This window comes from Hyaena hyaena, unplaced genomic scaffold (genome assembly GCF_003009895.1).
Source record: "Hyaena hyaena isolate Hyena2069 unplaced genomic scaffold, ASM300989v1 scaffold_29, whole genome shotgun sequence".
NCBI classification, from domain to species: Eukaryota; Metazoa; Chordata; class Mammalia; order Carnivora; family Hyaenidae; genus Hyaena; species Hyaena hyaena.
The window spans coordinates 1,397,748-1,421,957 of record NW_024080661.1 but is presented as its reverse complement, the minus strand read 5'-3'; the positions used below and the strand labels follow the sequence as shown (position 1 = coordinate 1,421,957).

Here is a 24,210-nt window from a genome sequence, read left to right as displayed (position 1 = left end):
CCCCGCTGTGGAGGAGAAGCCTCTGTGGTTTTGTCTCCCTCCTCATCATGCTTTTCGCCCACCTCCCAAAGCTGGCTCCAAGTCCAAATCTTCCCTCCTTCCTGTCTGAACCCGCAGGGGTTGGGGGGCGTGGGATGGAAGAGGGGTGCAGAGCTCTGGGGCCAACTTCATTGCACCCCTGGAGCCAGGTTTTATTTGGGAAAGGATAGTTCATTGGATACTTTTGGTCTCTTCTCTCGCCTTTGGGATTGGTGCTTTCTCCGTGATCTTTAGCCTCTGAGTCCGGGAGATGGGGTTGTGTTCCCAGGTCCTGAAATACAGTTGAACTTGCTCTTGGAGGGATCGAGTGTATAAAGCTGCTGCTATTTCACGGTCTCTCCTGATCTTGGCTGGGCAGGAGGAGAGGAGGGCCTATATTTTGAGCACAAGCAATGTGGATGCTGACCTTCCCAAAGACCATCCCGGCCTCTGGAGTGCAGGACTTGAGCTTGGAGACTCTAGCTAAAGAACGAACTGTCCTTGCACACTGGGTTTTTTGCCTTCCCCTAATGGGGAAGGATTTGGCCTCTGCATTCCGTGTGCCTCTCTTATTCTCCATAGTCATGGACTGGGAAGAGGCTGTGGGCTCTTTCGCATATATAAGGCAGAAGCAATATATGGTGGAGGGATTGTTAGGCAGGAGTTGGGAGACTAGGTCCTAGTTCCGGGTCTGCTGCCACCAGCTTTATGAACGGCTTTGGGCCTCAGTATTTCTCATCTGTCAGATGGGTACGAATGATGTCATTTCCTTGGAGGTGGGACAGTGTACTAAAGTGCCTGCGAAAGTGCCTTAGGGGGATGTGGTATAGGCTGTGCCCTCGCTATCTTTCTAGGATACTCGGTCCAGCCCCACATTCAGCTCCCTTGTAAAGTCCCTTGGTGCTGTATGCCAGAGGGGAGGGGATAGGGTTCCCACAAAGTGCCTTCCCCAGAGGTTCTCTTGCCCTAGCTGGAAGAGGACATTCAAGCAGGTGGGGTTGCGCTGGGAAGTGGATTTTTTTAAAGCCCATTGAGGGGCTCAAACTCATGATTCTGAGGTAGAGACCTGAGCTGAGATCAAGAGTCTTGACACTTGACTGACTGAGCCACCCAAGTGCCCTTCCTCCTCTTTTTTTGAGCTCTCCTTATAGGAGGTGGCTCTGGGGAGACCTCACCCCCTACACTGAAGAGGAGGCCTAGCATATTCAGGTATCAGACCTGTTCTACCCAACCCTCTCCAGGCAGTAAGGACAGGCACTTGGACTGGAGACCTGGTCCCAGAGGACCTAGACCTGGGAGGGGGGACCATTCAGTCCCATAGGTGCGGTTGCTAACCAACTTCCCAAGGCCTCCCATTTACTAGAGGAGAGAGTCAAATTAGACTCATTTCACTACGATTTCCCTATGGCACGTAGCTCACAATGTGACCCAGAGCACAAGCTATGTCCTTGGTGTTAGCCGTTTCTCCTCCCTGACCCTTATCTCCCAAAGGCTTAGGTGGGTAAAGGCCATGTCACCTCTGATGGCCACCCTGCCCCCCACCTGCAGTACCCAGTATGCCGTGCACGCTGAATAAATATGTAGTGCTGATGACGGTGTTTGAGGAAGGAGGTTGAAATGCGCTTCCCCAGAGGACTAATGGGCTTAGAGTTGGGGGAGAAAGGGGGTGACCTCATTCGCTCATTCATTCGACAAATATTTATTGAGCACCTGCTTTGTGCCAGGCTCTCTGAATGGCTGCTGCAGGATCTCTGGGGAGGAAGAGAGTCTGTGTCTCGACACGTCCTTTACATTTTGAGAAGGGTGGCGTTTTGTCCTGGACCCTGTTGGGAAGCATTTGTATCCGGGGACCTGTGCACTGTCAAGAATCTTGCTATGTCCGTCTCCACTGGCTTGGTTTCCAGGCTCCTGAAAACAGGTGGAGACTTTCAGGAAGGCTAGAGGACTGGTGGGCGGCTAGTTCCCCTGGGATGCTTCACTGGGAGGGCTCTCAGTCTCCGGTGGTCTGAGCCCCCCTTCCCCCCCCACCATAAGGGTCAGCAAGGCAGAAGGCGGCTGGGCTAGACACAAAAGGGGAGGCAAGTACATGTAGCCGCGGTGCCCCGTTTTCCCAGCTGAAGCTCAGAGAACCCCACGATCGTTTTGTGATCATCCATTCATGGTAGCTACTCCTTATTGCGACGTGTCAGCCCATCTTCACAAAACAGATGCGATTGCTCCTCTGAATTGTGAACCCCGTAAAGAGAGGCTCAGGCAGGCCGTGCCATTGACTCCCCGCTCAGCCAGCGTTGAAATTCAAACCTCAAGTTCTTTGTGCTTCGCTCTTCTGCCTGTTGTGCCTGTGAAAGGTACTTCGATTTACGCTGTCTCATAGTGTCCATAGCAGCCCTGGCCTGAGGAATGCTCTGCGCCTGGGGTCCTTTGTAGACTGGGGCACCGGGACTAATAATCTCCACCTGGGAAATTTGGGGAGGTGCTGCCAAGGTCTGTGCCCGGAAGCCAGCACAGCCCAAGTGGCCAGCTGAGCTAGGATGGTGACCCGGTCAGGGTCCGGCTCGTCTTGCTCCTGGAGGAGGGAGAAACTGTAACTCTTGGGGACAGGAAGGGAGGGGAGGGCCTCATGCTCCAACCCGGAGTCATGGCCACTCCAGGCAGCCTGAGTGCCAAGGGCGAGGCTGCAGGCACAGTGACCTGAAATTCGCCGCGTCCCCCTCGCCCAGAGCTGTGAGCAGCCCCTTCCCCTGCCTGCACCGTGATTCCAGAGGGAGAGTGGCTGGCCCAAGCCTCAACCAAGTATGGAGGATCCTGCCTCTGCCCCCATGAACCTCTGTTTGCCTTTCTGTGAAGTGGGTTTTCAGTGGAACGGGTTGTAGTTTTGGAGCTGCTGGTGAAAGGATCAAGGGCACCGCTGGAGCCTGGAGATGGGCTTAAGAGGGTTCTAGTTGGCACTGGAGGTCTGGGTTTTGTGATTAGGGAAACCATGGACTCCCAGGGCAGCAGGAAGGATTGGAGTTGCACGCCCAGAGGTGTACTTTGCTCCCCTGAGACTAGGGTCTCAGGAATGCGTCTCTGAAAACTTCTTATCTAGGGCCTCCAGGAAAGGGGGGTGCTCTTGCTCTGGGACAGGGCCAGTGGGGCAAGGGAGGGAGGCAGACCCGTCCTTGTGTGGTTGTGCTGACTTACTTCCCGGTGTCTTTCGCTGGACCTGGCTGCAACAGGGATGGGGTTTCTTTCCTCTCGGGGTCCCCTTGGGGTCCCCAGCCCAGGCTTGGCCCACGGGGACTGCTGGGTGGCTTGCCATCTTCTGTTCCCCCTTCCACTCCTCCGCCGCTCTGCTCCAAAGAGGACACAGTAGCTGAAGCTGCTGGATTTTCTTTAACCTTGGAGCCCTCCTCTTTCTAGAGGAAGTGACGGGAAGCCACTATCGGTGCTGGGCTTGGAGCCTGGAACTGGGTCATCTCTTTCCTCCCACCACCCCCACCCCACTTTCCAGACACAGAGACTGAGTTCATTAGTGACCCTGAAGGCACTCGGTCCCCTCTTGTTTCTGTTATTCTGTTCCTGAGCCCCATGTAAGGGAGCAGGTGACTGTCGGCCCAGCCTCTGATGTGTTGTGAGAGCAAGGGGTCTCGGGGATGGGGGCGAAGAGCTAGTGATGGATACGGGCCCCATCCCCTCCGGGGGCTCCCCTTCCTCCAAAAGGCAGCTAGGATGTTTCTTGTGCAATTCCTGCACCCCCAGCCTGGCCAGTGTGTTCTGCCCCCCTTCCCCAGGGTGGGGACCTGGCCATGGGCTAGAGTAGGGTTGTCTCTTTCTTTCCCTGTGTCCCTCCCACGTCAATCAGGAGGCAGCTTCGGAGGTCCCCAGCCCTAGGACAGTGCATATTCGTGCATATGTGTGCGTGAAAGTGGGTCATGGTCCGGATTCCAGAGAATGTTTTTCCTGGCAGGCCCCTGAGGGGGTGGGGGGAGGCGGAGGCCCAGGCAGGGGCCTTTGCAGCTAGGCAGGCAGCGGCCAGCAGACTGGGTGGTGACAGGGCTGGGGCACTCTGCCAGCACCTCCCAGGCACTGGGGGAGAGAGAGGGGCTGTCACTTTGGGGGCTGGTGGGGGCCGGGACTACCCCTTCCTGGTTTGCCAGCCAGGTTGCATGTGCTGGGGTTTTGTGCAGGGAGGAGACTGGGCTGGGGCCCGGGATGGGCCCAGATTGGGGTGAGGGCCAAGCTCACACCAGCCATCCCTTTGCTTCAAGACTTCCAGCTGGCCTTCTTCCCCCCCAAAAAAGTGGTTCTCCTATAGCTTCATTTACTATTCCAGCTTTGGAGAGTCTGTTCAATAGGGAAAGTACCCCGTTCGAAGGTGGTTACTCCCAGATTATCTGCTGGTCCCTGGTAGAAGTGGGCCAGGGTCGAGGAAGCCGTGTCCCAGCCCCTCAGCTTCCTTTTTTCTGTCCCCTCCTCCAAGGTGTCCTAGAAGCACCCCTTGGCTGTGCAACACATGTTGAAAAGCACTGGCTTGGGGGAATTCCTTAACAGATGGCCAAGAACCAGCCCTGTGCTGGGCACCTTTGGAAGTCTCCCTGGGCTCTTCCTGGCTTCTGGCCTCCTTTGAGGGGTCAGGAGTGCCTTCCTGTGATTGCTGGGAAATGGGGCAGAGACAGGCCACCCAGGTCACCAAGCAGCCCGGATTCTGGGATCCTGGAAGCTGGACTCCAGCTTGGCATTGATCCTGGGCCTCATCCTGGGCTGCGAGGGGGTTGATTTCTGTATCATGTGCGTGGGTTTGCCTGAGCATCAGCATTCCTCAGGATGGGAGCACTTCTGTTGCATAGATCCCCCTCCCTCCCCGTCCCTTCTGGTCTTCAGCTCTGTTCCCCTCAGTTGTCCCCCCTGGAATGGTCCCTGGGTTTTGCTGAAATCTACCATGCATTGTAGTTGTGATTGGGCACAGTGAAGCCCCCTACCTGCTTCCCAGCCCACACAGGCCTCCATTGGGAGCTGCGGAGCCCCCTCTTCTGGGTTTGTACCTGCCATGGGGGCCCAGCACCTAACATGCGAGTACTTAGAGGGACCAAGTGCTGTGCTGAGTGTTTTACAGGTGATTTCTCCTTTGTGCCTCCTTATTATTGCTATTGTTCTCAGACATGGAAATGGCTCCGAGGCATACGGCCTGACCAAGTTCACAGAGCTGGTCAGGGTGGAGCTTTGATGTCCCCGGACCATGGGGGATACACCGGCAGGCAGGGCTCTGTAATGCCTCAGAGGGAGAGTGGCTGTGGGGTGCCGCTCCCAGTTATCTGGCTGAGGCTGGAAGAAGGGTAAGGGAAGGAGAAAGGGTACGGGCGTGGTGCCTAGAGCTTGGGGCACCCACCCCCCGACCTGGTCACGAGTCCCCCAGGAAGTGGGGAGTATGAGAGCTGGAGCAGCGCCAGGGGCCCATGTGTGTGGTGGTCCCAGAGTGAGAGTGAGGAGTGCCAGGGTTTTGGCCCGGCGGCCTGGTGGCCGGCCATCCTCCCCTTCTCTAGACCTTGTCAGGGCTGCGGGGCTGCCCCTCTGAGTGCAGCAGCAGTTGCTTCTTAGCAACCCTGGTGCAGCTTTGCATAAGCAATGAGGCTTCTCTGGGGGGCGGGGAGGGGAGCGGGCAGCAGGAGTGGTCTGGGGGAGAACTGGCCCCTTCCCCACTCATCCTTCGAGTCTGCCCATCTCCTGCTGCTGACAGCTCAAATGGCCACCTGCTGGGGAGCGCGGAAGGGGAGGCGAGCATGTGTCATCCGCTGCCAGAGCCTGTGACCTGAGATGTCCCCGGCTCACCCGCGGGGTGATTCTGTGTTCCAGTCCCCGGGATGGAGTGCTCCTTCCGAGCATCCGGGCCCCCCTTCCTGAAGTCCTGGTGTCTGACGGGTGTCCTCCCTCTGTGCCTCTGTCCCCAGTTCTGGCATAAAGCATGCTTCCATTGCGAGACCTGCAAGATGACACTCAACATGAAGAACTACAAGGGCTACGAGAAGACGCCCTACTGCAACGCGTGAGTCCTGCCTCCCTCCTAAGCTCTTCCTTCTGTCCTCAGGGCGGTGCCTAGCGCCTGCGCGCTCTGTACCCGAGAAGCATTCAGCCCGTTTAGCCCTCACCACGGCTGGATAAAGCGAGGGCTGCCCCTGTGCCCATTTTACAGGGAGGGAAACCGAGGGTTGGGGAAAGAACAGACTTTCACCAGCTTGCATGGCTAGTGAGAGGCTTGTCGACACCCAGCCAGGCAAGCGTGGTCTTCCCAGTGCGGCCTGCTGCGAGAGGGCCCAGCACAGTCCTTCCAGAAACAGTACGCTCCCTTACTTGCCCCTGCTGGAGGGGCTGAGCACGAGGCCTGGGGGACTTCCTGGCGTTCATCTCTTGAGAACTGAGGGCGGGTGCCTGGGTGGCTCCGTCGGTTAAGTGGCTGACTTCAGCTCAGCTCATGATCTCACGGTTCGTGGGTTCGAGCCCCGTTTCGGCCTCTGTGCTGACGGCTAGCTCAGAGCCTGGAGCCTGCTTCATATTCTGTGTCTCCCTCTCTCTGACCCTCCCCTGCTCACGCTGTCTCTCTCTCTCTCTCTGTCTGTCTCTCTCTCAGAAATAGGTAAAAAAAAAAAAAAAAAGCATTAAAAAAAAAAGAACTGAGGGCAACATGAAGGGGTGGCTGGGCCTGGGGCAGGTCTCTTTCCTACGGGTGAAGGAGGCTGTGGAGACCTTCATGTCTTTTCCAGTGGCGTTGGCTAGGGCTCTTCTAGTTCCTTCTGCACTGGGACCTGCAGCCTGTCCTGCCGCGGGGAGGCGGGTAGAGGTGGGGTCCTCCACCAAGGACACCCCTCGCCCATCCTGCACAGTGTGAGAATACGCCGCCTTCTACCTTCAAGTTGACGTCATATGTAGCAAGTGTAAACTCAGTGCAGGTCCACAGCGTATTCAGGACCTCACAGCCACCCTGCTAGCTAGGGTTTCAGAAGGTCAAGTCACTGAGTCATGGCAAAATCAATATTCAAAGAAATTCAGCGTCTGACTCACATCCAGGGATTTCCATGATCAGGGGGCTCTTCGCGGCTGAAGTGCTAAGCAGGGCAACACTGGGACTTGTCAAAAAGGAGTAGGGGGCTTAAACCCCCTTGAAAGGCTGCATCTCCCTCACGGCACCCCCCAGGCTTCTCCTGATACCCCAACCTTATCATCCCTAGGGGTTTGAACATTCATCAGGCATTTATTACCTGCCAACTGCTATACGCCAACCTGTGTCAGGGGCTGGGAAAAGAGATTTCTTTAAAAAAAAATTTTTTTAACGTTTATTCATTTTTGAGAGACAGAGTGCGAGTTGGAGGGAGGGGGGGTTGCATAGAGAGAGGGAGACACAGAATCCGATTCAGGCTCCAAGCTCTACGCTGGCAGTACAGAGCCCAATGTGGGGCTCAAACCCACAAACCACAAGATTGTGACCTGAGCCGAGGTCAGATGCTCAACTGACTTGAGCCTCCCAGACGCCCCTGGGAAAAGAGATTTCTAAATGACAAAAATCTCAAGCCTCAGAAGCAACTTGGATATTGTCCTTCCTGGGAGGGATTGGGCACTGAGAGGGTTGCCTGGGGTAGAAGGAGGATCCCAGCTCTCTCCTGGCTCCTGCCTCAGCTGCCTCCTCCCCTCTATTAGCTTCCACGGGTCCTCTCCCCTCTACCAGCCCCTCCCACCCCCCCAAGGGAAATGGGACATTCTTAGGATTCTTACAGGCTCACACAAGCCCTGATTCTCTGCCACTTCCTCCCTCTGTTGGGGAGCGGGGTGGGGTTCAATGAAGCCAGAGACCGGGGCAGTGTAACCCCTTCATGGCTGGACCACTTGGAGCTGGATTCTGGGCACTGAGGCTCCTTGCGGGTAGCTTCCGAGCCTCAGCCCCACCCGGCAGAAGTCTGGCTGAGCCCTGAGCCCTGAGCCTGGTGGGTGGCAGAGACTGATGCTTACTCACGTCTCGACCTAAGACTCTAGTAGCCTAGCATTCAGAGAGCACTGGGAGCTGATGAAAGCAGTCAGCCTTAACTTGTTTTCTCTGCCTAGTGCCGGAGTCCTAGCCTAACTGTTCTCACCCTCTTTTGGGGGAGGCTGCAGTAAGTGGGGGTGCGGACTGCTGGAGTGTTGGGGTCTCCAGGGGCGCCAGAAGGTGAAGCACCTCTCCCCGGATGCTGCTCCCAGAGTGCCCAGGCACACGTCCCTGTCTCTGTCCTGGTCCCCAGCCAAAGAAGCAGGTTGGCCTCTCTCCGTCCGTCCCCCCCAGGCTCTCCAGCCCCAGCCTCTGCCCTGCCCCGTTGACCTTTGGCCCAGCTGGGATGGTACCTCCCAGGACTCAGGGGACTCGGAAGGAGAGCTGAAGCCCTGGGAGATGTGTGGCCCGCTGTGTCTCGCCTCAGCTGGGAGCGAGCAGCAGAGGAGCACCTTGCCCAAGGCGCTCACACTCCCTCAGCCAGCGTCTGCTCTGCTCGCAGTTGGTCTGGGCCCAGCAAGCCTGGCGTGGTGATTCCAGGATAAGCCAGACATAGAAGGCCTGGCCTGCAGGGAGCACCCTCCGTGGACCTGTCTGAGCTTCATTTTTTCCGTGGTTACAAATTCCCACCCAGGGGTGCTGGCTCCTAGGCCAAAGAGTCCCGAGCACCTGGCGTGTGCCAGGCACTGTGCCCTCATCCCCTCTCATTCCTTCCTGTTTGCTTTCTGCCTCTGGCCCCATCTTTCAGTGACATTCAGGTTCCTGAATCTTTCGGTTTTCCAGGCTGGAGCTTGGTCCCCACCGCCATGCTGGCCTTGCTTTGTGGACCTGAGACCTGGCTTCCCCCTCGGCAGTAGCTCAAGACCCACAGGGGCAGGTGATCTGTCCTGGCCCTTTGCCAGGGAGCTGTGAGTTGAGAGTGTATGAGTTTGGTGTGCAGGGAGGCTTCTGTGTTCGGCCTGTGTTCGGCCAGTCCCTGAGCCAGGGTCTTGCAGGAGGTGGTCAAGACAGAGGAGAGAGCTGTCGGTCCTTCCCCGGTTGGCTTCTCAAGACGGAGATTTTAAAATGTTCCCGAAAGGGGCTGTACACAGCCAAAAGGCCACTTCTGTTTCTCTCATTGCACTAGACGTGTTTTGGGGTTAGGCAGCAGAAAGAACACAGGCCAGAGCTCACAGCCAGCCTGCTGGGCCGTGATGGACCCCCGCAAACATGCCCTTCAACACGTGTCTGCTGCGTCGTACCCAGACATACACTTTGTCGTGGCTTGGGGCCGGGGAGAGATGCCAGGGAGCCAGACTGAATAGGCTGCATTTGTGTTCGCACTTCCCAGGCACAGCCGCCCAGGCAAGGTGGAGATGTGCCTTTCCGCTTTTGCACAATGGCTGGTGGTACAAGAACCACTGTTCGTCACATTCTTTCGTGAAACTTCTAGAAAGTTCCTTGGGTTAGAGGACTATTTATGCCCTTGATTATTTGTTTTGTAAACCACCTTCTCCGAAAGTGGGGCTCATCTGTCCACATGTACAAACCTGCCCCTCTTCCTCCATGCAAATAGTGTAGGAGTGTGGAGGTTAGAGGTGGGGTGGGAGTGGGGAGAAATGTGCCTGCTCCCTCCTCCTTGGGGGCCATGAATCCATGAAGGCTGCACACCCGGGGCAGAGTTTCAGACCAGGGGAACCAGGTTTGGGGGTATCAAGTGTGGAGGTGGACATGGGCCAGGGAGGAAAGGGGAGGCGCCCAGATGTCCCCTCCCCCTCTTTGCTGCTATGGATTTCGGGGTCTATCCTTCAGTTTCCTTGAGCTGTGTGGTGTGGGGCTGAGGAGGGTGGAGATGGCCCTGGCTCTGGAGAATAAGGGACTGTGGTCCTGCTCCTTCCTTCAAGTTTCAGAGTGTGGGGGTTGGGTGCTCAAAGCATCTCTGGATACTGTGTCGAAATCCCAGCTGCTCTTAGGGACAGAGCATCCGTGGGCAAATCCAGGACTGGGGTCTGGGGCTTTCCCAATTCCCTCTTTCTTGCCTCTGATTGGGAAAAATGACATCAGACGTGTCAGGGAGCGGGTATAGCATCAGGAGTGAGAGTGAGGGGCATATGTGTGATGTGTGTTTAGGATGGGGAGGCAAGCTTAAAGGGGCAGCCAGGCAGGCCCCCCGCCCCCCTCATCCCGAGAGCCTTCCTTTCAGACGTGTCAGGGCCTCAAGGAACCTCAGAGATCACTTAGTTTCTGAAAGATCCCATTTTATAGATGAGGAAACTGAGACTCAGTGTGTTTCTATGACTTACCCAACTGGGCAGAATCGTTTCTCTTAATGTATTGCCATCAGGGACGGGTATCAGCTTTGATTTTGCATCTTGCAGCCTGAGGGCTTGGTAAGTCCTTCTTCATGTCCGGCCTTGATCCTTCTGGCTGCTCATTATTTTCCTTTGGTCAAACAATGCTTCCTTGTTGCTTCCTATCCCCGCCATTTCAGCCCCTCCGGCCTGGGGGACTGGTAAGAAACTGGGTTAGAAAGGAGCCCCCCCCCCCCCCCCGCCCACGGGCAGTGTTCCCAGCAGGGGAATCAGCAGAGGCAGGATGTAGGGGCTATTTTTTTTCCCTTTGGTAAAACCAAAGGCTCCTTGTTGCTTTTGTTGATGTATTTTTGTTCCTCCTTGAACAAAAAGCTGTGGTTTTTGAAGGGGTCCAAGGCTGGAAGGGGCAGGGGTGCTTGTGGAAAGGCGGAGCGGAGCTTTCGGGATCTCTGGTCTATTCTGGCTCAGCCTCTGGAATGCAGCTAATGGCCGGAGCGGGAGTGGGGCTGTGGCCTAGAAGCTCTCCCTGTCACCAGCGTGTCTAGCAGGAGCCTCAACCTCCTCTCTGTCCTCAGAGTCCTGAGCAGGAAGGTAACTCCGAGGTCCTTAGTCAGAGGACCCTTCTCCTGCATCCATGCGTGTCATTGTCTGCACTCTTGCAGACACCTGCTTTAGGAAAGTTTTAATTAAACGAGGAGGTGGCTTCCGACTGGGAGCAGGGTTGCTCATGATGCCCAAGCTCGGGAACTGGTTGGGTTTGAAAGATAAAGTACTTTGTTCTCCACCCACCCCACCAAGCACATCTGTCATTTCCCCAGAGCTCTGAGAGCTGGGGGTGGACTGGGGTCCGTCTGAGAGAGAGAGAGAGAGAGAGAGAGAGAGAGATGTCAGCCTCTCCCTAGATGGCTGGGCAGCTGTGCAGCTCAGGGGGAGTGCACTGAGCAAGGTCTTCGTCCTGGACACCGAGCATCAGTTTCTTTATCTGTAAAACTGGCAGTGATAATGCCTGCCTTTCCTAACCCAAAGCCTTGTGACAGATTTCAAGAGACAATGTGTACAGGACACAGTCTATCAAGAAGTCACTCGGTGTGCCCGGAAGTTCTCCCGAAGGCTTAAGCTGCTCCCCACTGCTGCCTGATTGCCCTCCTGGTCCCTGTTCTTGCCCTCGTGAGTGCTAGGTCCCTTCCCCTGCCCCTCCACCAACCCCGGCTTCCTGTCCTAGTGAACTTGGACTGTCTCCATGCCTCTCTCTTCCCCAGAGCAGCTGATGCTGCTGTCAAGGGTGGGGAGGGGCATCGTCAGAGGGCCCGCTGCCTGGAATGGTTAACAAGGGGCTGTGTGCAGGCTGGCCCACAGAAGGGACAAAGCACATCTGTGCTCTGCACAGAGCTCCAGGTAGGGTTGGGACACCCAGCTCTTCCCACCCTGGCCCTCTCATTGCCTCACCGTGACCCAGTCTGTTGGTGAGGCTGGGGTTCCGTCAGGGTCACGAGCTGGGGCATTAGCCCCTCGTCTGCCTCGGCACCCACATCAGCACACACACGCACATCCATTCATCCCAACTGGGATCTGAGAGTAGTGGGTGGGGGGCGGCATGGAGGGGAGCTTCAGCTTGAGGACAGAGAGAGAGGGAAAAGGTAGAATTCCCAGCAATTGTTTCTGGAAGGGGGTCAAATTAGTTGCAGCCCTGTTGGAAGGCAGTCACGTTGGTGGGGGAAGGGCACGGCACCCATGTTTGTGCACCCTTCCTTCTGAAACACCCCGCGGCACCTGTCTTCCTCACTGACATTGTCTACAAGGATCTTGTGCTCCCAAGCCTCCTGGTTTTTGCCCTCGTGAGCTACTCCGCAGCTGAGGACACCCTCACCGTCTGCGCCTCTTCCCCCACCCCCACAGACTCTGTCTTCCTGCTCTGCTGCTCTCCTGCCTGGAGCTGAGGATGAGGTTGCCATGGGAACCTGAAGCGCAGTGAGCAGGGGAAGGGAAAGACAGGGTTGTCTCGCCAGGGCGGGGGGGGGGGCTGTGGGGAGGGGACAGGGTTGACCCAATAGAGGAATAGATGTCCGCCTGCCTTCTTCTGACTCGGGGTTGGGGTCCAGGAGGCAGGGTAAGAGCCTGGAGGTTCTGGAGCTCCTCTTTAATCTAGTTAACCTAATGCAGGATTAAAATCTTCCCCAAGTCCCCGCTTCCTGCCAGATTAAGCTGCATGAATGTCCAGGCTGATCTCCCCTTCCCTTCTGATGGGATTGGTGTTCCAGCTGCTGGGGGGAGGGGTGCTGAAATCTGGGGGTCACGGTGGCTCTAAAGAGAGAAAGAAATACCCGACAATCCCATCCAGAGGCACTCGCTGCCCCGTTGGGAGGGTATCTTGATGTGGAGGGGCGGAGATGTGGCCTGGGATGTGAGCTGTCGTGTGTGGATCTGGTGGCTCCTGGGTCCACGGGACGTGTGTCACTGCAGGGGCCCATCTATGCACTCATCGTGTGTTGAGGAACAATGCAGCATGTATGCCATAGGAGCCTCAAAACTGTGAGGGGGGGGCGCATGTCAGGTGCACGTGTCTGGCTGTCCTGGGGCCACTGGAACAGGCACTCCATTTTCACCTTCTACATTCAGGGGGCGCCTGGGTGGCTCAGGCAGTTAAGCGGCGGGCTCTTGATTCCAGCTCAGGTCATGATCTTTCGGTTTGTGAGATCGAGACCCACATCGGGCTCCATGCAGACAGGGCACCTACTTCCGATTTTCTCTTCCCCCCACCCCCGCCCCTCTCCTGCTCATGCTCGCTCTCTCTCAAAATAAATCAATAAATGTAAGAAAAAAAATTTTTTTTTTTTAAATTAACCCTGTACATGTAGGCAAATCAGGTTTGCATATCAACTCCAGAGCCACCCTTCCCCCAGATGCTAAGCAGTGCCATCTCGGAATTGACCATTCAAGTTCTGGGCCAGAGCTGCTGCGAGGTCTTCCTCTTGGTGCCCTTGCTTCAGGACCTCACCTCTCTCTGCCACATGATTCTCTACTTAGAGATGCTCTCCTCACCACACCCCGTACCCCATGACATCTTCAGAAGGGCTCTGATCTCGTGGGAGGGTCATCTCTGAAGCCTTCCTTGCCAGGACCTCAGGGCTAGCCAGTTCTGCTGGAGATCTTCCTTGGATTCTTCCTGCTGTTCTCTTTCTAGCCTCCAGGAACAGACTCCTGGTTGATCCTCCCTTTTTCTGGAGCTGCTAAGGAATTTTGAATGGGGCTTCTCAGCTGTGGGTGGCCCTAGCTTCATGCAGCTGGGCCAAGCCTGGGTCCCGGACCCATAGCCTTAGCCCCCCATTCATCCATGGGCCATTTCTCTTGCCAGCTGTAGACACCTGTGTTTGCTTTTTAGCCTCCTCCCTCCCTCCCTCTGCTGGGGGAGCTGATCTGGGAGCCAGTACCCGGGTGGAGCACTGGAGGCTGGGGTGGAGAGTTGGGGGAGGGCGGGACACAGCTGGAATCACCTAGGTCCAGGACAGTGAAACTAGCCCAGAAGCAAAAAGGATTTGCCAAAGTCACCCAGAGAGTCAGTGGCAGGGCCAGAGTCCAGCACTGTGTCCTTTCTGGTCACACACTCCTCCCCACCTTGGTTTAGTTCTGCAAACCCCAAGTCCTGCCCTTCGCGAGTGGTGGCTCACAGGGAAGTCTCGTGTTTACACGTAGCGCTGGCTTGGGGTGGTGCCAGCGTGAACCTCCCAGCTCTGGGGAGCGCACAGGGGTAGGAGGGCAGTGCATTTCCAGCTCTAGGGCACGTCCGCCAGCTGGGATGGAACATGCCTGGAATGAGACTATCCATGTCTTCCCTGAGGACAACCTGTAAATCAGGGACCTGCAGGTGGTCACAGTTGGGGTGTGGCCCCCCAGGGCTGCAAGCAGCCAGACCTCAGCTCCTATTCAGAGAAGCTACTCACTAGTCTCTGAAATAGTTGGGACCCATAGGGACCCCCAGCCATTTCACATACCAGCACATACCCACAAGCCACAGTGATTCAGGGCTGCCTCGTCTCTAGATGGTCTGCTGGGGGACTTTGTGATGACCCGGGAGGAAGTGGGAGACCCAAGTTCTAGTCTTCAGTTCCTGGTGTGACTTTCATTTATCCAACAAATGTTCGTTGAATACCTGGTACTGTTCTAAGGAGTTGGAGATAAATCAACGGACAAGAGAGACCAAAAACCCCTCATCTCCTGGAGAAGTGGAGAGAGGACAATAATCCGATGTGCTAAATAAGCTAATTATGAAATCAGATAAGTACTAAGTGCGTGTTCCCAGCACTCTATTTCCTCCTCTGGGAAATGAATGCACGATCCTGGAGATCCCTACAGGCTTGGCTTCGAGGGCTGCACTGGTTCGTGCTACCTCCAGGCCCGCTCTCTTTCTGGGGAACAGGCTCCTGGAGTCTGTCCTGTGTCTGCAGATTGGAGGGTTTGGTTCAGGAGGCTGGGCCCTGGGGAGATTGGGGGCAAATTTAGATGCTGCTACTTACTGGCTGTGTGCCTTGGCCACATTGTTTGACCTCTCTGAGCCTCAGTTCTCCCTTCTGTCAAAGTGGGAAAATAGGGCATTTGTGAGGACTTGCTGAACTAAGTAAGGCACAGGGCAAACCTCAACCTTTGTTACAGTGTTATCTGGCACCCTGAGGGCCTCAAGCTGATTTTGTGAGTCATGCTGATTTCTCACCTCCAGTTAAGTTAGCCCTTGTTAGCCCTTTGAAACACCACTCTGGATGTGTGCATTTTCTCTTTCATTACCTCCTCCAGGAAGCCACCGCAGTTATGTATGTCCCATTCTCCTTTACTACTACTTTTTTTTTAAGTTCTTATTTTATTTATTTATAAATTTTTTTTAATGTTTTATTTATTTCTGAGAGAGAGAGAAAGAGAGACAGCATGAGCAGGGGAGGTTCAGAGAAAGGGAGATACAGAATCTGAAACAGGCTCCAAGCTCTGAGCTAGCTGTCAGCATAGAGCCTGATGCGGGGCTCGAACCCACGAACCTTGAGATCATGACCTGAGGAACCTTGAGATCGTGACCTGAGCCGAAGTTGGATGCTTAACCAACTGAGCCACCCAGGCGCCCCTTAAGTTCTTATTTTAATCATCTGGTGTTCATCACAAGTGCACTCCTTAGTCCCCCTCACCTATTTTACCCTTCAGCCCACCCACCTCCCCTCTGGTAACCAGCAGTTTGTTCTCTATAGTTAAGAGTCTGTTGGGGCACCTGGGTGGCTCACTTGGTTGAGCGTCCGACTTCAGCTCAGGTCACGATCTCATGGTTCATGGGTTCAAGCCCCGCATCGGGCTCTGTGCTGACAAGCTAGCTCGGAGCCTGGAGCCTGCTTCGGATTCTGTATCTCCCTCTCTCTCTGACCCTCCCCTGCTCATGCTGACTCTCTCTCCCTCTCTCAGAAATAAATAAGACATTAAAAAAAAAAGTCTTTTTCTTGGTTTCTTTCTCTCTCTCTCTGTCCCCCCTTTGCTCATTTGTTTTGTTTCCGTTCCCCTTTACTTCTGTCTCCATATCCCTCCTGCCCTTCCTCTTGCTTGGTCTCCATTTCTAGTTTTAGCTCAAAGCTTTGTCCTGACGCAGGCCCATCTTCTCCCCAGTCTAGTGGGGCCGCCCTGGGTGGCCCAGGCCCCTCAACCTCCCTGCACACTAGACTCTAAGGCATGGGTCGTCCCCAAATAAGGGTCATCTGAAACCCTCAGACACTGTCCCCAGGGCCTCCGTTTGGCTCCGGACAGTTCTTCATGGCCAGCCAGCCACTCGGGCCTGATGTCATCTTCCCAGTTCCGCCTCGGCTAACACTAAGAAGGGCCTACCCACCTCAGCCAAGGATGGGGCACATGGCGGTCCTGCTGCTGGGGCAGGGCGGAGGCTGCTCGCGGAGAAGAGGACCATTTCCAGGAGAGTCAAGTCTGTGGGAAGCCCAGAGGCTCCCGCCCCGTACCCGGAGTGACCTCCACTCTGTTTTCTCTGTCCTGCAGACACTACCCCAAGCAGTCCTTCACCATGGTGGCTGACACCCCGGAAAACCTCCGCCTCAAGCAACAGAGTGAGCTCCAGAGTCAGGTGAGGGGGTGGAAATGGCCCTGTGGCCTGGCGGGAGGGAGGGTTGTTGTAACCCTTGGATTTGGCAAGGGCTCCTTCCCCCTGTGGTTTACTCAGCAAGGCCAAGGTGCTGAAATCCTGGCCCTTGCCTTGTCTCCCTGCCCCCACCCCTGTACCCAGTTCCTTCTTATTTCCTGACTTCATCAAAGGTGTGGAGGAAGGCATGCCTCCCCCGCCTTCTACCTAAAGTGGGCTGGGGACGTGTGGGTTTCTGATTCTTTCTGCTCCAGGAACTACGGTGGGGCCTCTAAAGCCCACCTCCTCCAGGAAGCTCTTCCCTACTCCCTCTTCTCCACTCTATCCCCTTCCCCGCAAAGGAGTGGACTCACCTCTCCAGGCTCTGCCAGTCTGAGGTCGACCCCATCTTTATGGCCATGTCTCCACCCCTCAGAGGGCCGGCTGGGAAGGGGGCCTCGCCCTGGGGGCCTGGTTTTCTTGAGCACTTGTTTTGTGGGGAGGAGAGGGATCCCTGCCCCAGGGAGAACTCGGTCTTCAGGGGGGACACTGAGGAATAAGCAAAGAATCCAGAACCCTGAGACCTGAACGGGTCACTACCTCGTGGTCTGGGAGGGCTTCTGGGACAAGCCTGGCCTGGATTGTGAAGGGGGGCGGGGCAGGGTGGGGCTACTGCAGAGACGCCTCGTGGGCAGGGGGCCGGAGGCCAGGAACATGTTGCAGGGGCTCTCCCCTCACCCCTCCGGAGGGGGGCTACTGCTGTCTGATGACCCCCTGGGGCCCTGTCTCCTAGTAGGTCGTGTGAAGGACCAGCCCCGTCCTGCCTGGGGCTGTGCCTTGGGGCTGTGCGTGCATTTTCTCCTTGCCTCCTCCTGGCAGCTGTGAGGAAGGAACAAAGCCCAGAGATATTAGGGGACTTGCTAAGATCACACAGGTAGTAGTAGGGGTAATAACACTATTAACCGCTAACTTGTTGAGCCTCCGATGCCCTGGGCATCTAAGTTCACTCCGTCCTCAGCCTGTGCGGCTGGCAAGGTCACTGCTACTTAAAAAATTAAAAAAAAATTTTTTTTAATGTTTACTTACTCTTGAGAGAGAGTGTGCGTGTGCACGAGTGTGATCGGGGAAAGGGCAGAGGGAGAGGAAGACACAGAATCCAAAGCAGGCTCCAGGCTCTGAGCTGTCAGCAAACAGAGCCTGACGCGGGGCTCGAGCTCTTGAACTGTGAGATCATGACCTGAGCCAAACTCGGACGCTCAACCGACTGAGCTACCCAGGCGCTCCAAGGTCACTGTTACTTTAGAGAAGAGGGAAGAGATGCTGCTGACTTTGAAGGCTGGTTTGTCTAATTCTGAGACTTGTGTGATTTCCAGTTTTCCACCCAGCTCCCTAAGGAGAACTGTCTCCACTTTGATACTAAACTTGATAGTTCCTGGTACTGGTGGGAACATTTGTAGCTTAGCAAGCGCTTTTAGTTACTTTGCCTCGTGTATCCTCGACCCCACTCTGGGGGGTATCATATGAGGGAACCGAGGCTTTGCCTGTTGACACGCCCAGTAAGTGAAGTTTCAGGATCCGGGCTTTGGTTTTTCCACTCCCAAGTACAGTGACCTTGACCCGCATGTACAGCCCTGGTGAGGCCTGAGGCTCAGGCCTCCCCTGTTGCCCACAGCAGCCAGGAGCAAGCAGGGGAAGCTGGTTTTTCCCTCAGCAGTGGCCTACATCTGCCAGCCCAGAGGCTGACCCTGCTTGGCGTGAACCCTGTAGCTGGGAGGAGCTGCCGAGGACCCCAGACCCCTGCCGGCTGAGGAGGTCAGGGTGGTCCAGCGGGTAGGGAGAGGGGCTGAGGCAGCTCCGGGGCCTGGGCCCGGTCTGCACAGGGAAGATTTGGGCCAGACCCTCCTTGGTCAGCCGCTGACTACCGCACTGGACTCCCAATCCTGTAGAGGGCCAGAGGTGGAGGGGGCTTCGAGGGGTGGGCAGCTCACAGCATCCAGGGCCACCTGGACCCCCCCCCCCCACAGCTTGAGAGGGGCAGTCAGGTCCCCAATTGGTGGGGGCCCATCAGAGGAACCTGGAAGAAGAGGTTTGGGGAGGAGACATCATGTCTTTGGAAAGGTGCGGGTCTAGACATGTGGGAGTTATGTGCACACACTCAGGCAGAGGCCAGGGTGCACGCGCGCGCGCGCACACACACACACACACACACACACTTATTCTCAGGAGGAGAAATTCAAACCCTATTAATTCCCTCAGCCTTTGTGAGTCCCACAAAAGCGAGGCTGTAGCTCTTTTTGCCCCTGGGACCAGATCCCTGAGGGGCGGGGTCTGTAGGGGGAAGCACGCGGGGCTCAGGTTTCTTCGAAGGTTCCTCTGCCTTCGCTCCCTGCTCCCCAGGGGTCTGGCCCGCTGCTGGCCTCCTGAGCTCCCGGCCTCCTCCTGTGTCTCAGGCATGCCGAGGACATTATGGGAATGGCAGTCATTCTCCATGAAGTCCTCGCCGAGGGCCAGGCCCTGACCTCGTGTAATCCTTATGACCACCTGAGGAAGGAGAAATCTTTTTATCCCCATTCTACAGATGGGGGCACAGGTTTAGAGAGGCTAGGTCACTTGCCCAGAGCCCAGTGACAGAGGCAGGTTTCAAACCCTTGGCTCTTCCCAATTCTGTAGTCTGACGTGGTGTCCATTCTTTTTTTTTTTTTTTTAATTTTTAATGTTTTATTTATTTCTGAGAGAGAGAGAGAGACAGCGTGAGCAGGGGAGAGTCAGAGAGAGAGGGAGACACAGAATCCGAAGCAGGCTCCAGGCTCTGAGCTGGCTGTCACCACAGAGCCCAACGTGGGGCTCGAACCCACGAACAGCAAGATCATGATCTGAGCTGAAGTCAGACGCTTAACCGACTGAGCCACCCAGGCGCCCCATGTGGTGTCCATTCTTGTCCTCTTGACCCACAGGATGCAGTTACCAGTGGTGGCGGACAGAGAGAGAGTGTGTGTGTGCATGTGTACACACATGCACACACACACCCGCAGACACATGCGCACATGCGAGCACTGCAATACAGATTCCTAGCCTCCCTCCCCCAAGAGGTTTCTCGTTGGTTGGCAGTTCTGGGCAGTGCCCAAGAATCTGCATTTTAATTGCCCTGGTGATTCTCGTGAGCCTTTTGGACGTACTCAGAGCCTCAGAGCTGGGCTGGGGGTTGCAGGCAGGGAGTGGGTGGAACTGACCCCAGCTCTCACCTTGCTTCTGCTGTGAGGAGTGTGAGTCAGGCAGTCAGGGCTCTAGCCTGAGGACGAGGCTCTAACCTGCAGTGGCGCTTCTGGGGGCTGGCAGCTGGGGTAGGTGGGCGGGGGGGGGCAGGGCCCCTGCCTTCTTTGCAAGCTTGGTTCTGTCTTCCTTCTACCTCAGCTCCCAGCTCTGTGGTCTGAGCCTGGCCGCTTTCCTCTCACAGCTTTTTTCCTCCCCGGTAAAATGGGGACAGCAAAGCCTAGTTGCCTAGAGGTCAGGGGCTGGGCTGATGCACTGAGGTTTGGAAGGGATGAGTGGGCCTGCGGTGGGGGAGTTGCTGGCGACAGGTTCTGGCTCCCGTGGCTGCTATGGGGGCAGGGCCTGCTAGAGCAGCCCGTGGCTGCGGGAAGGGAAGTGGGAGCCTCCTCTGCCTACCCTGCCCCCCACCAGGGTGTCAGTTGGTCTCCCTCCAGGGCCCCTTCCTGGCCTGGGTGCGGGTGTCTCAGCCCTCCTCTCTGGAAGCCGCCGGTGCTATTTCAACTTTATTTGTTTTCCTGTCTCTAGTTTGGTTCCCAAAGTGGTACTTTGGGTGTCTGGGACACCTGGAGCCTCCCTTGCGGGGGAGGGAACCACAGAACTGACCAGAAATGGCCTTCTGGGTGGTCCCACCCAGGCCTGGCTGGCTGAGGCAGGGAATGGGAGACTGGGGCCCAGCGGCACCCCCTGCCTGACGCAGCTCTCCCACCTCCAGCCCCCAAGCTGAGCAGAGGCGACTGCTGTGGGGTGGGGCTGAGCTGGGGGTGTCTGTGTGGCCCACACCCCCGTGGTGCCGTGCCCCAGCACAGTGAGAAATCGCGAGGTACAGGAGAGTGTAGTCTGTGAGCAGCACACTGGTGCCACTCTTTTTTTTTTTTTTTAATGTTTATTTTTGAAAGAGAGAGCAAGCAAGCACGAGTGGGGGAGGGGCAGAGAGCGAGGGAGACACAAAACCTGAAACAGGTTCCGGGTTCCAAACTGTAAGCGCAGACCCCGATTGGGGCTCGAACTCACAAACTTTGATTGACATCATGACCTGTGCCGAAGTCGACGCTTAACCGAGTCGCCCAGGCACCCCACTTGCATCACTCTTAACCTAAACCAGCTGAAGGTCAAATCCTGGGTCTACCACCGCGAGCTGTGTGACCCTGGGCACGTTATTTCACCTTCCTGAGCCTCAGTGCCTTCATCTGTAAAATGGGGCTTACCTTTATCCAGAGGTTATTGTGAGGATATTAGTATCTATCAGTCGTTTAGAACAGTGCCTGGCGTGGAGTCAGCAATGCTCAGTAAATGTTCACCATTAACTATTCTCCTGGAAAGGAGAGGAAGTGGAGCCTGCACACAGTGAAGCTGTGCAGTAGATACAATGACCTTTTCATGATCGCTTCCAGCACAGACTTTTCCATTAGTTCTCCTCCCCGTCTGTGTCAGTCTAATTTTAAAACGGATTTCTTTTCTGTTAAAAGGGGGTGGGTTACATAGTACGTGCACCCAGCACATAGTTGGCCCCTAGTCAGTGGAAATTGTCGGTTGTGTATTTTTTTTTTCAAAAAACAACTTTTTGGGGCGCCTGGGTGGCTCAGTTGGTTAAGCGTCTGACTTCGGCTCAGGTCATGATCTCACGGTTCGTGGGTTCGAGCCCCTCATCGGGCTCTGTGCTGACAGCTAGCTCAGAGCCTGGAGCCTGTTTCAGAGTCTGTGTCTCCCTCTCTCTCTGACCCTCCCCTGCTCATGCTCTCTCTCTCTCTCTCTCTCAGAAATAAATAAAACATTTTTAAAAAATTAAAAAAAATTTTTTTTTAAGTCACGATCTTTTACGTTACGTCAGCAAACCGGTTATATTCTAAATGATGCTGTCGGGAGATTTTGTGTCTATTCAATTCACTCACCACTCATGCGACAAACCCTTATATTTGTACCTCCTCTGCCGGGATAAGTAGTGAACAGGATAGGCCCAGGGAGTTATTAGTAAACTTGCATAGAGAAAGCAGTCTCAGGGGCTGTGTGTTGGCGGGGAGGAGCCTCGGGCTGAGATCTGGCCCCGCCCTGGGAATTTCCAGGATGGGCGGCCCAGGCAGTTCTAGGCATGGAGTCATCCGCCCACGGTGCTAAGTTGCACTCTGACCTTACCAACAGCTAGGGTGAATGACCTTGGGCAGGTCCTTTCCCTCCCAGACCTCCATCGTGTCCCTGTGAGCCATCCCTGATGAGGGCAAACACTCCCGCTTGGGTGGGTGACAAGGGAAGCCTGACGGGGGGGGGGGGGCTCTAGGCAGGGCCCTCCCCACACTCCTGGCTCTCTCCCTTTTCCCTATGCACCCACTCCAGCACCAACAGGCCTCTCAGAGATTCTTCCTCACCTTGATTCTTCATGGGTAAGGCCTGCAGGTTGTTAAAAATGATCACAAACTCCAAGAGCTGGGTGGGCTTTTAGAGATCAGCTGGCCAGCCCCCCCCCCCCCGCCCCCCGCTCAGGGGATCCAGAGAGGGGGACTGACTTGCCTAGTGATGCACAGCAAAGAGGTGCCGAGCCCAGACCTCCCTCCATCCCTTCTCAGTCCCCATTCCACCCCAGCCCCGCCCTATCTGGATGCTGGTGCCAGCAATGAAATGAATTCTCCTTCCCCAGCAGGGAGGGAGAGGCAGTTCCTGAGCCTGGGAACTAGCTGATGTCATTGTAGTGTCGCCATGACAATCATTCCCCTGGATTAGGGGCCTGACCCTTACAAGGCCAGGAAGTGGAGGAAAGAATGGGGGTCTGGCCCTTGTTCAGCACGTTTAATGTTGACAGAGCACTTCCACACTTGCCTTTATCAGTGGGTATTGAGCCCTGCCTTGCTTCAGGGTGCTCCACGAGGCATTTGCTGGGTTAGAGCCACTGTCTGTAGTCTGCACCATTGATGGGAATGGAATGGGTGGTACTATCCCCGTTTTACAGATTGGAAATGGAGGCTCAAGAGATTAAGTCGTTTGCCCAAGATCACCTAGCAAGTGGGAGACTGAGCCCGTGTTAGAACCAGCTCCCTCTGGCTCTTTACCCATTCTTGGTGACGGGAAGCCCCCTCCCCGTGTTTTAACCAATTCCTATGACAATCCTTGTACAGATGATGAAATCAAGGCCAGAGACCTTGGATTTGGGGTTTCTGCATCTGGAGTTAGAATTTTCTGGGGCGCCTGGGTGACTCAGTTGGTTAATTGTCCAACTTCGGTTCAGGTCGTGATCTCATGGTTCATGGGTTTGAGCCCTGCGTCGGGCTCCGTGCTGACAGCTAGCTCAGAGCCTGGAGCCTGCTTCGGATTCTGTGTCTCCCTCTCTCTCTGACCCTCCCGTGCTCACACTGTCTCTCTCTTTCTCTCTCTCTCTCTCTCTCTCCCTCTCTCTCAGAAATAAATAAAACATTAAACCAACAACAACAATTTTCTGGCTCTCATGCTTTCCCCTCCCTAATGCACCTTTCCCAAAGGGTCCCTCTACCTCCCCCACAAAAAGTTGCTGATCTGGGATTTCCTGGAAGAGGTGATGCTGGAGGCAGTTCGGGGCCCTTGGGGTGGGTCAGCACTTGTATTTACTGCACTAACTTCCAGTCTGATGGGAACTAGCACATCCAGGCCTTTGAGTTTAGTCTGGATCAGAACAAAGAAGCTTCTTAAAAAAAAAAAAAAAAAAAAAGAATGAAAAGGCCTCTGAAACCTTCTTAGGATGAAGAACCCCATGGATGGGTAAGCTGGGCTCTGACCCCTGGGGGATGTGCAGAGGAACTGACAGGTGTGGCCACAGATTTGTACGTGTGTGTTGTCGGTCGGGTCACAGTGCAGCTCAGCCTGTGGCCAGATGTCTCCGTGCCTGGGAGCTGCCCGGCTGTCCTTTCCTGGAAACTGCCGAGGTCCTGAGCCTCATGTCCTGGGCTGACCTGCTTCTAGGATAGTGCGGCAGCCCCCGTGGAGGAAATCCAGGCAGCTGGTGGGGTTGGGACAGCTGGCTGCCCAGGGGGACAGTGAAGCCTCTGGAAGCCAGGGAACAGTTCTCAGTCCCCTGGGCATTTCCAGCCTCCATCCTGTTCTTCAACCCCCCCAGGAGAAAACAAGATATTTTTCATATTTTGATTCCATTAGAAGTTCAGGAGGTCCTTTCTTATGCCTGACTTGAGTCCCTCCATACTTGAATTTCTGTGGATTTCTCAGGAGAGGAAGGCAGCGGTGGGGTGGTAGGGAACCCTGTGCTGAAGTCCTTCCTGTCTGTCCCACCAATTTCATCCCCTCGTGTGGCGTTGACCTTAGAAGCGGGCCTGGAAGGCTCCCGGAAGCCACCAGGCCTGTCAAAGACGCATCGATGGGGTCTGCCGAGCGGCTGTCTCACCACCCTCCTTTTTTGGGTGCTAACTCTGTCCCTTGGCACAGCCTTCATTCAGCTGGTTGCTTACATTTTTTTTTAATGTTTTATTTATTTCTGAGAGAGAGAGAGAGACAGCATGAGCAGGGGAGGGTCAGAGAGAGAGGGAGACACAGAATCTGAAGCAGGCTCCAGGCTCTGAGCTAGCTGTCAGCAC

At 55.5% G+C, this 24,210-nt stretch overlaps 1 protein-coding gene across 2 annotated transcripts in view; it reads left to right on the top strand.

Annotated features, from left to right (window-relative positions):
• The window catches only part of LASP1 (LIM and SH3 protein 1), a 42,255-nt gene that overhangs the window by 1,182 nt on the left and 16,863 nt on the right, over positions 1–24,210 (top strand). Inside the window, exons 2-3 of one of the 2 annotated variants that reach the window (XM_039227775.1) lie at positions 5,946–6,040; positions 16,315–16,399. In XM_039227775.1, the coding sequence (XP_039083706.1) occupies positions 5,946–6,040; positions 16,315–16,399 (180 nt within the window). Of the gene's footprint in view, positions 1–5,945; positions 6,041–16,314; positions 16,400–24,210 lie in introns of those variants that run through there. The other variant, XM_039227776.1, reaches the window with a different exon arrangement.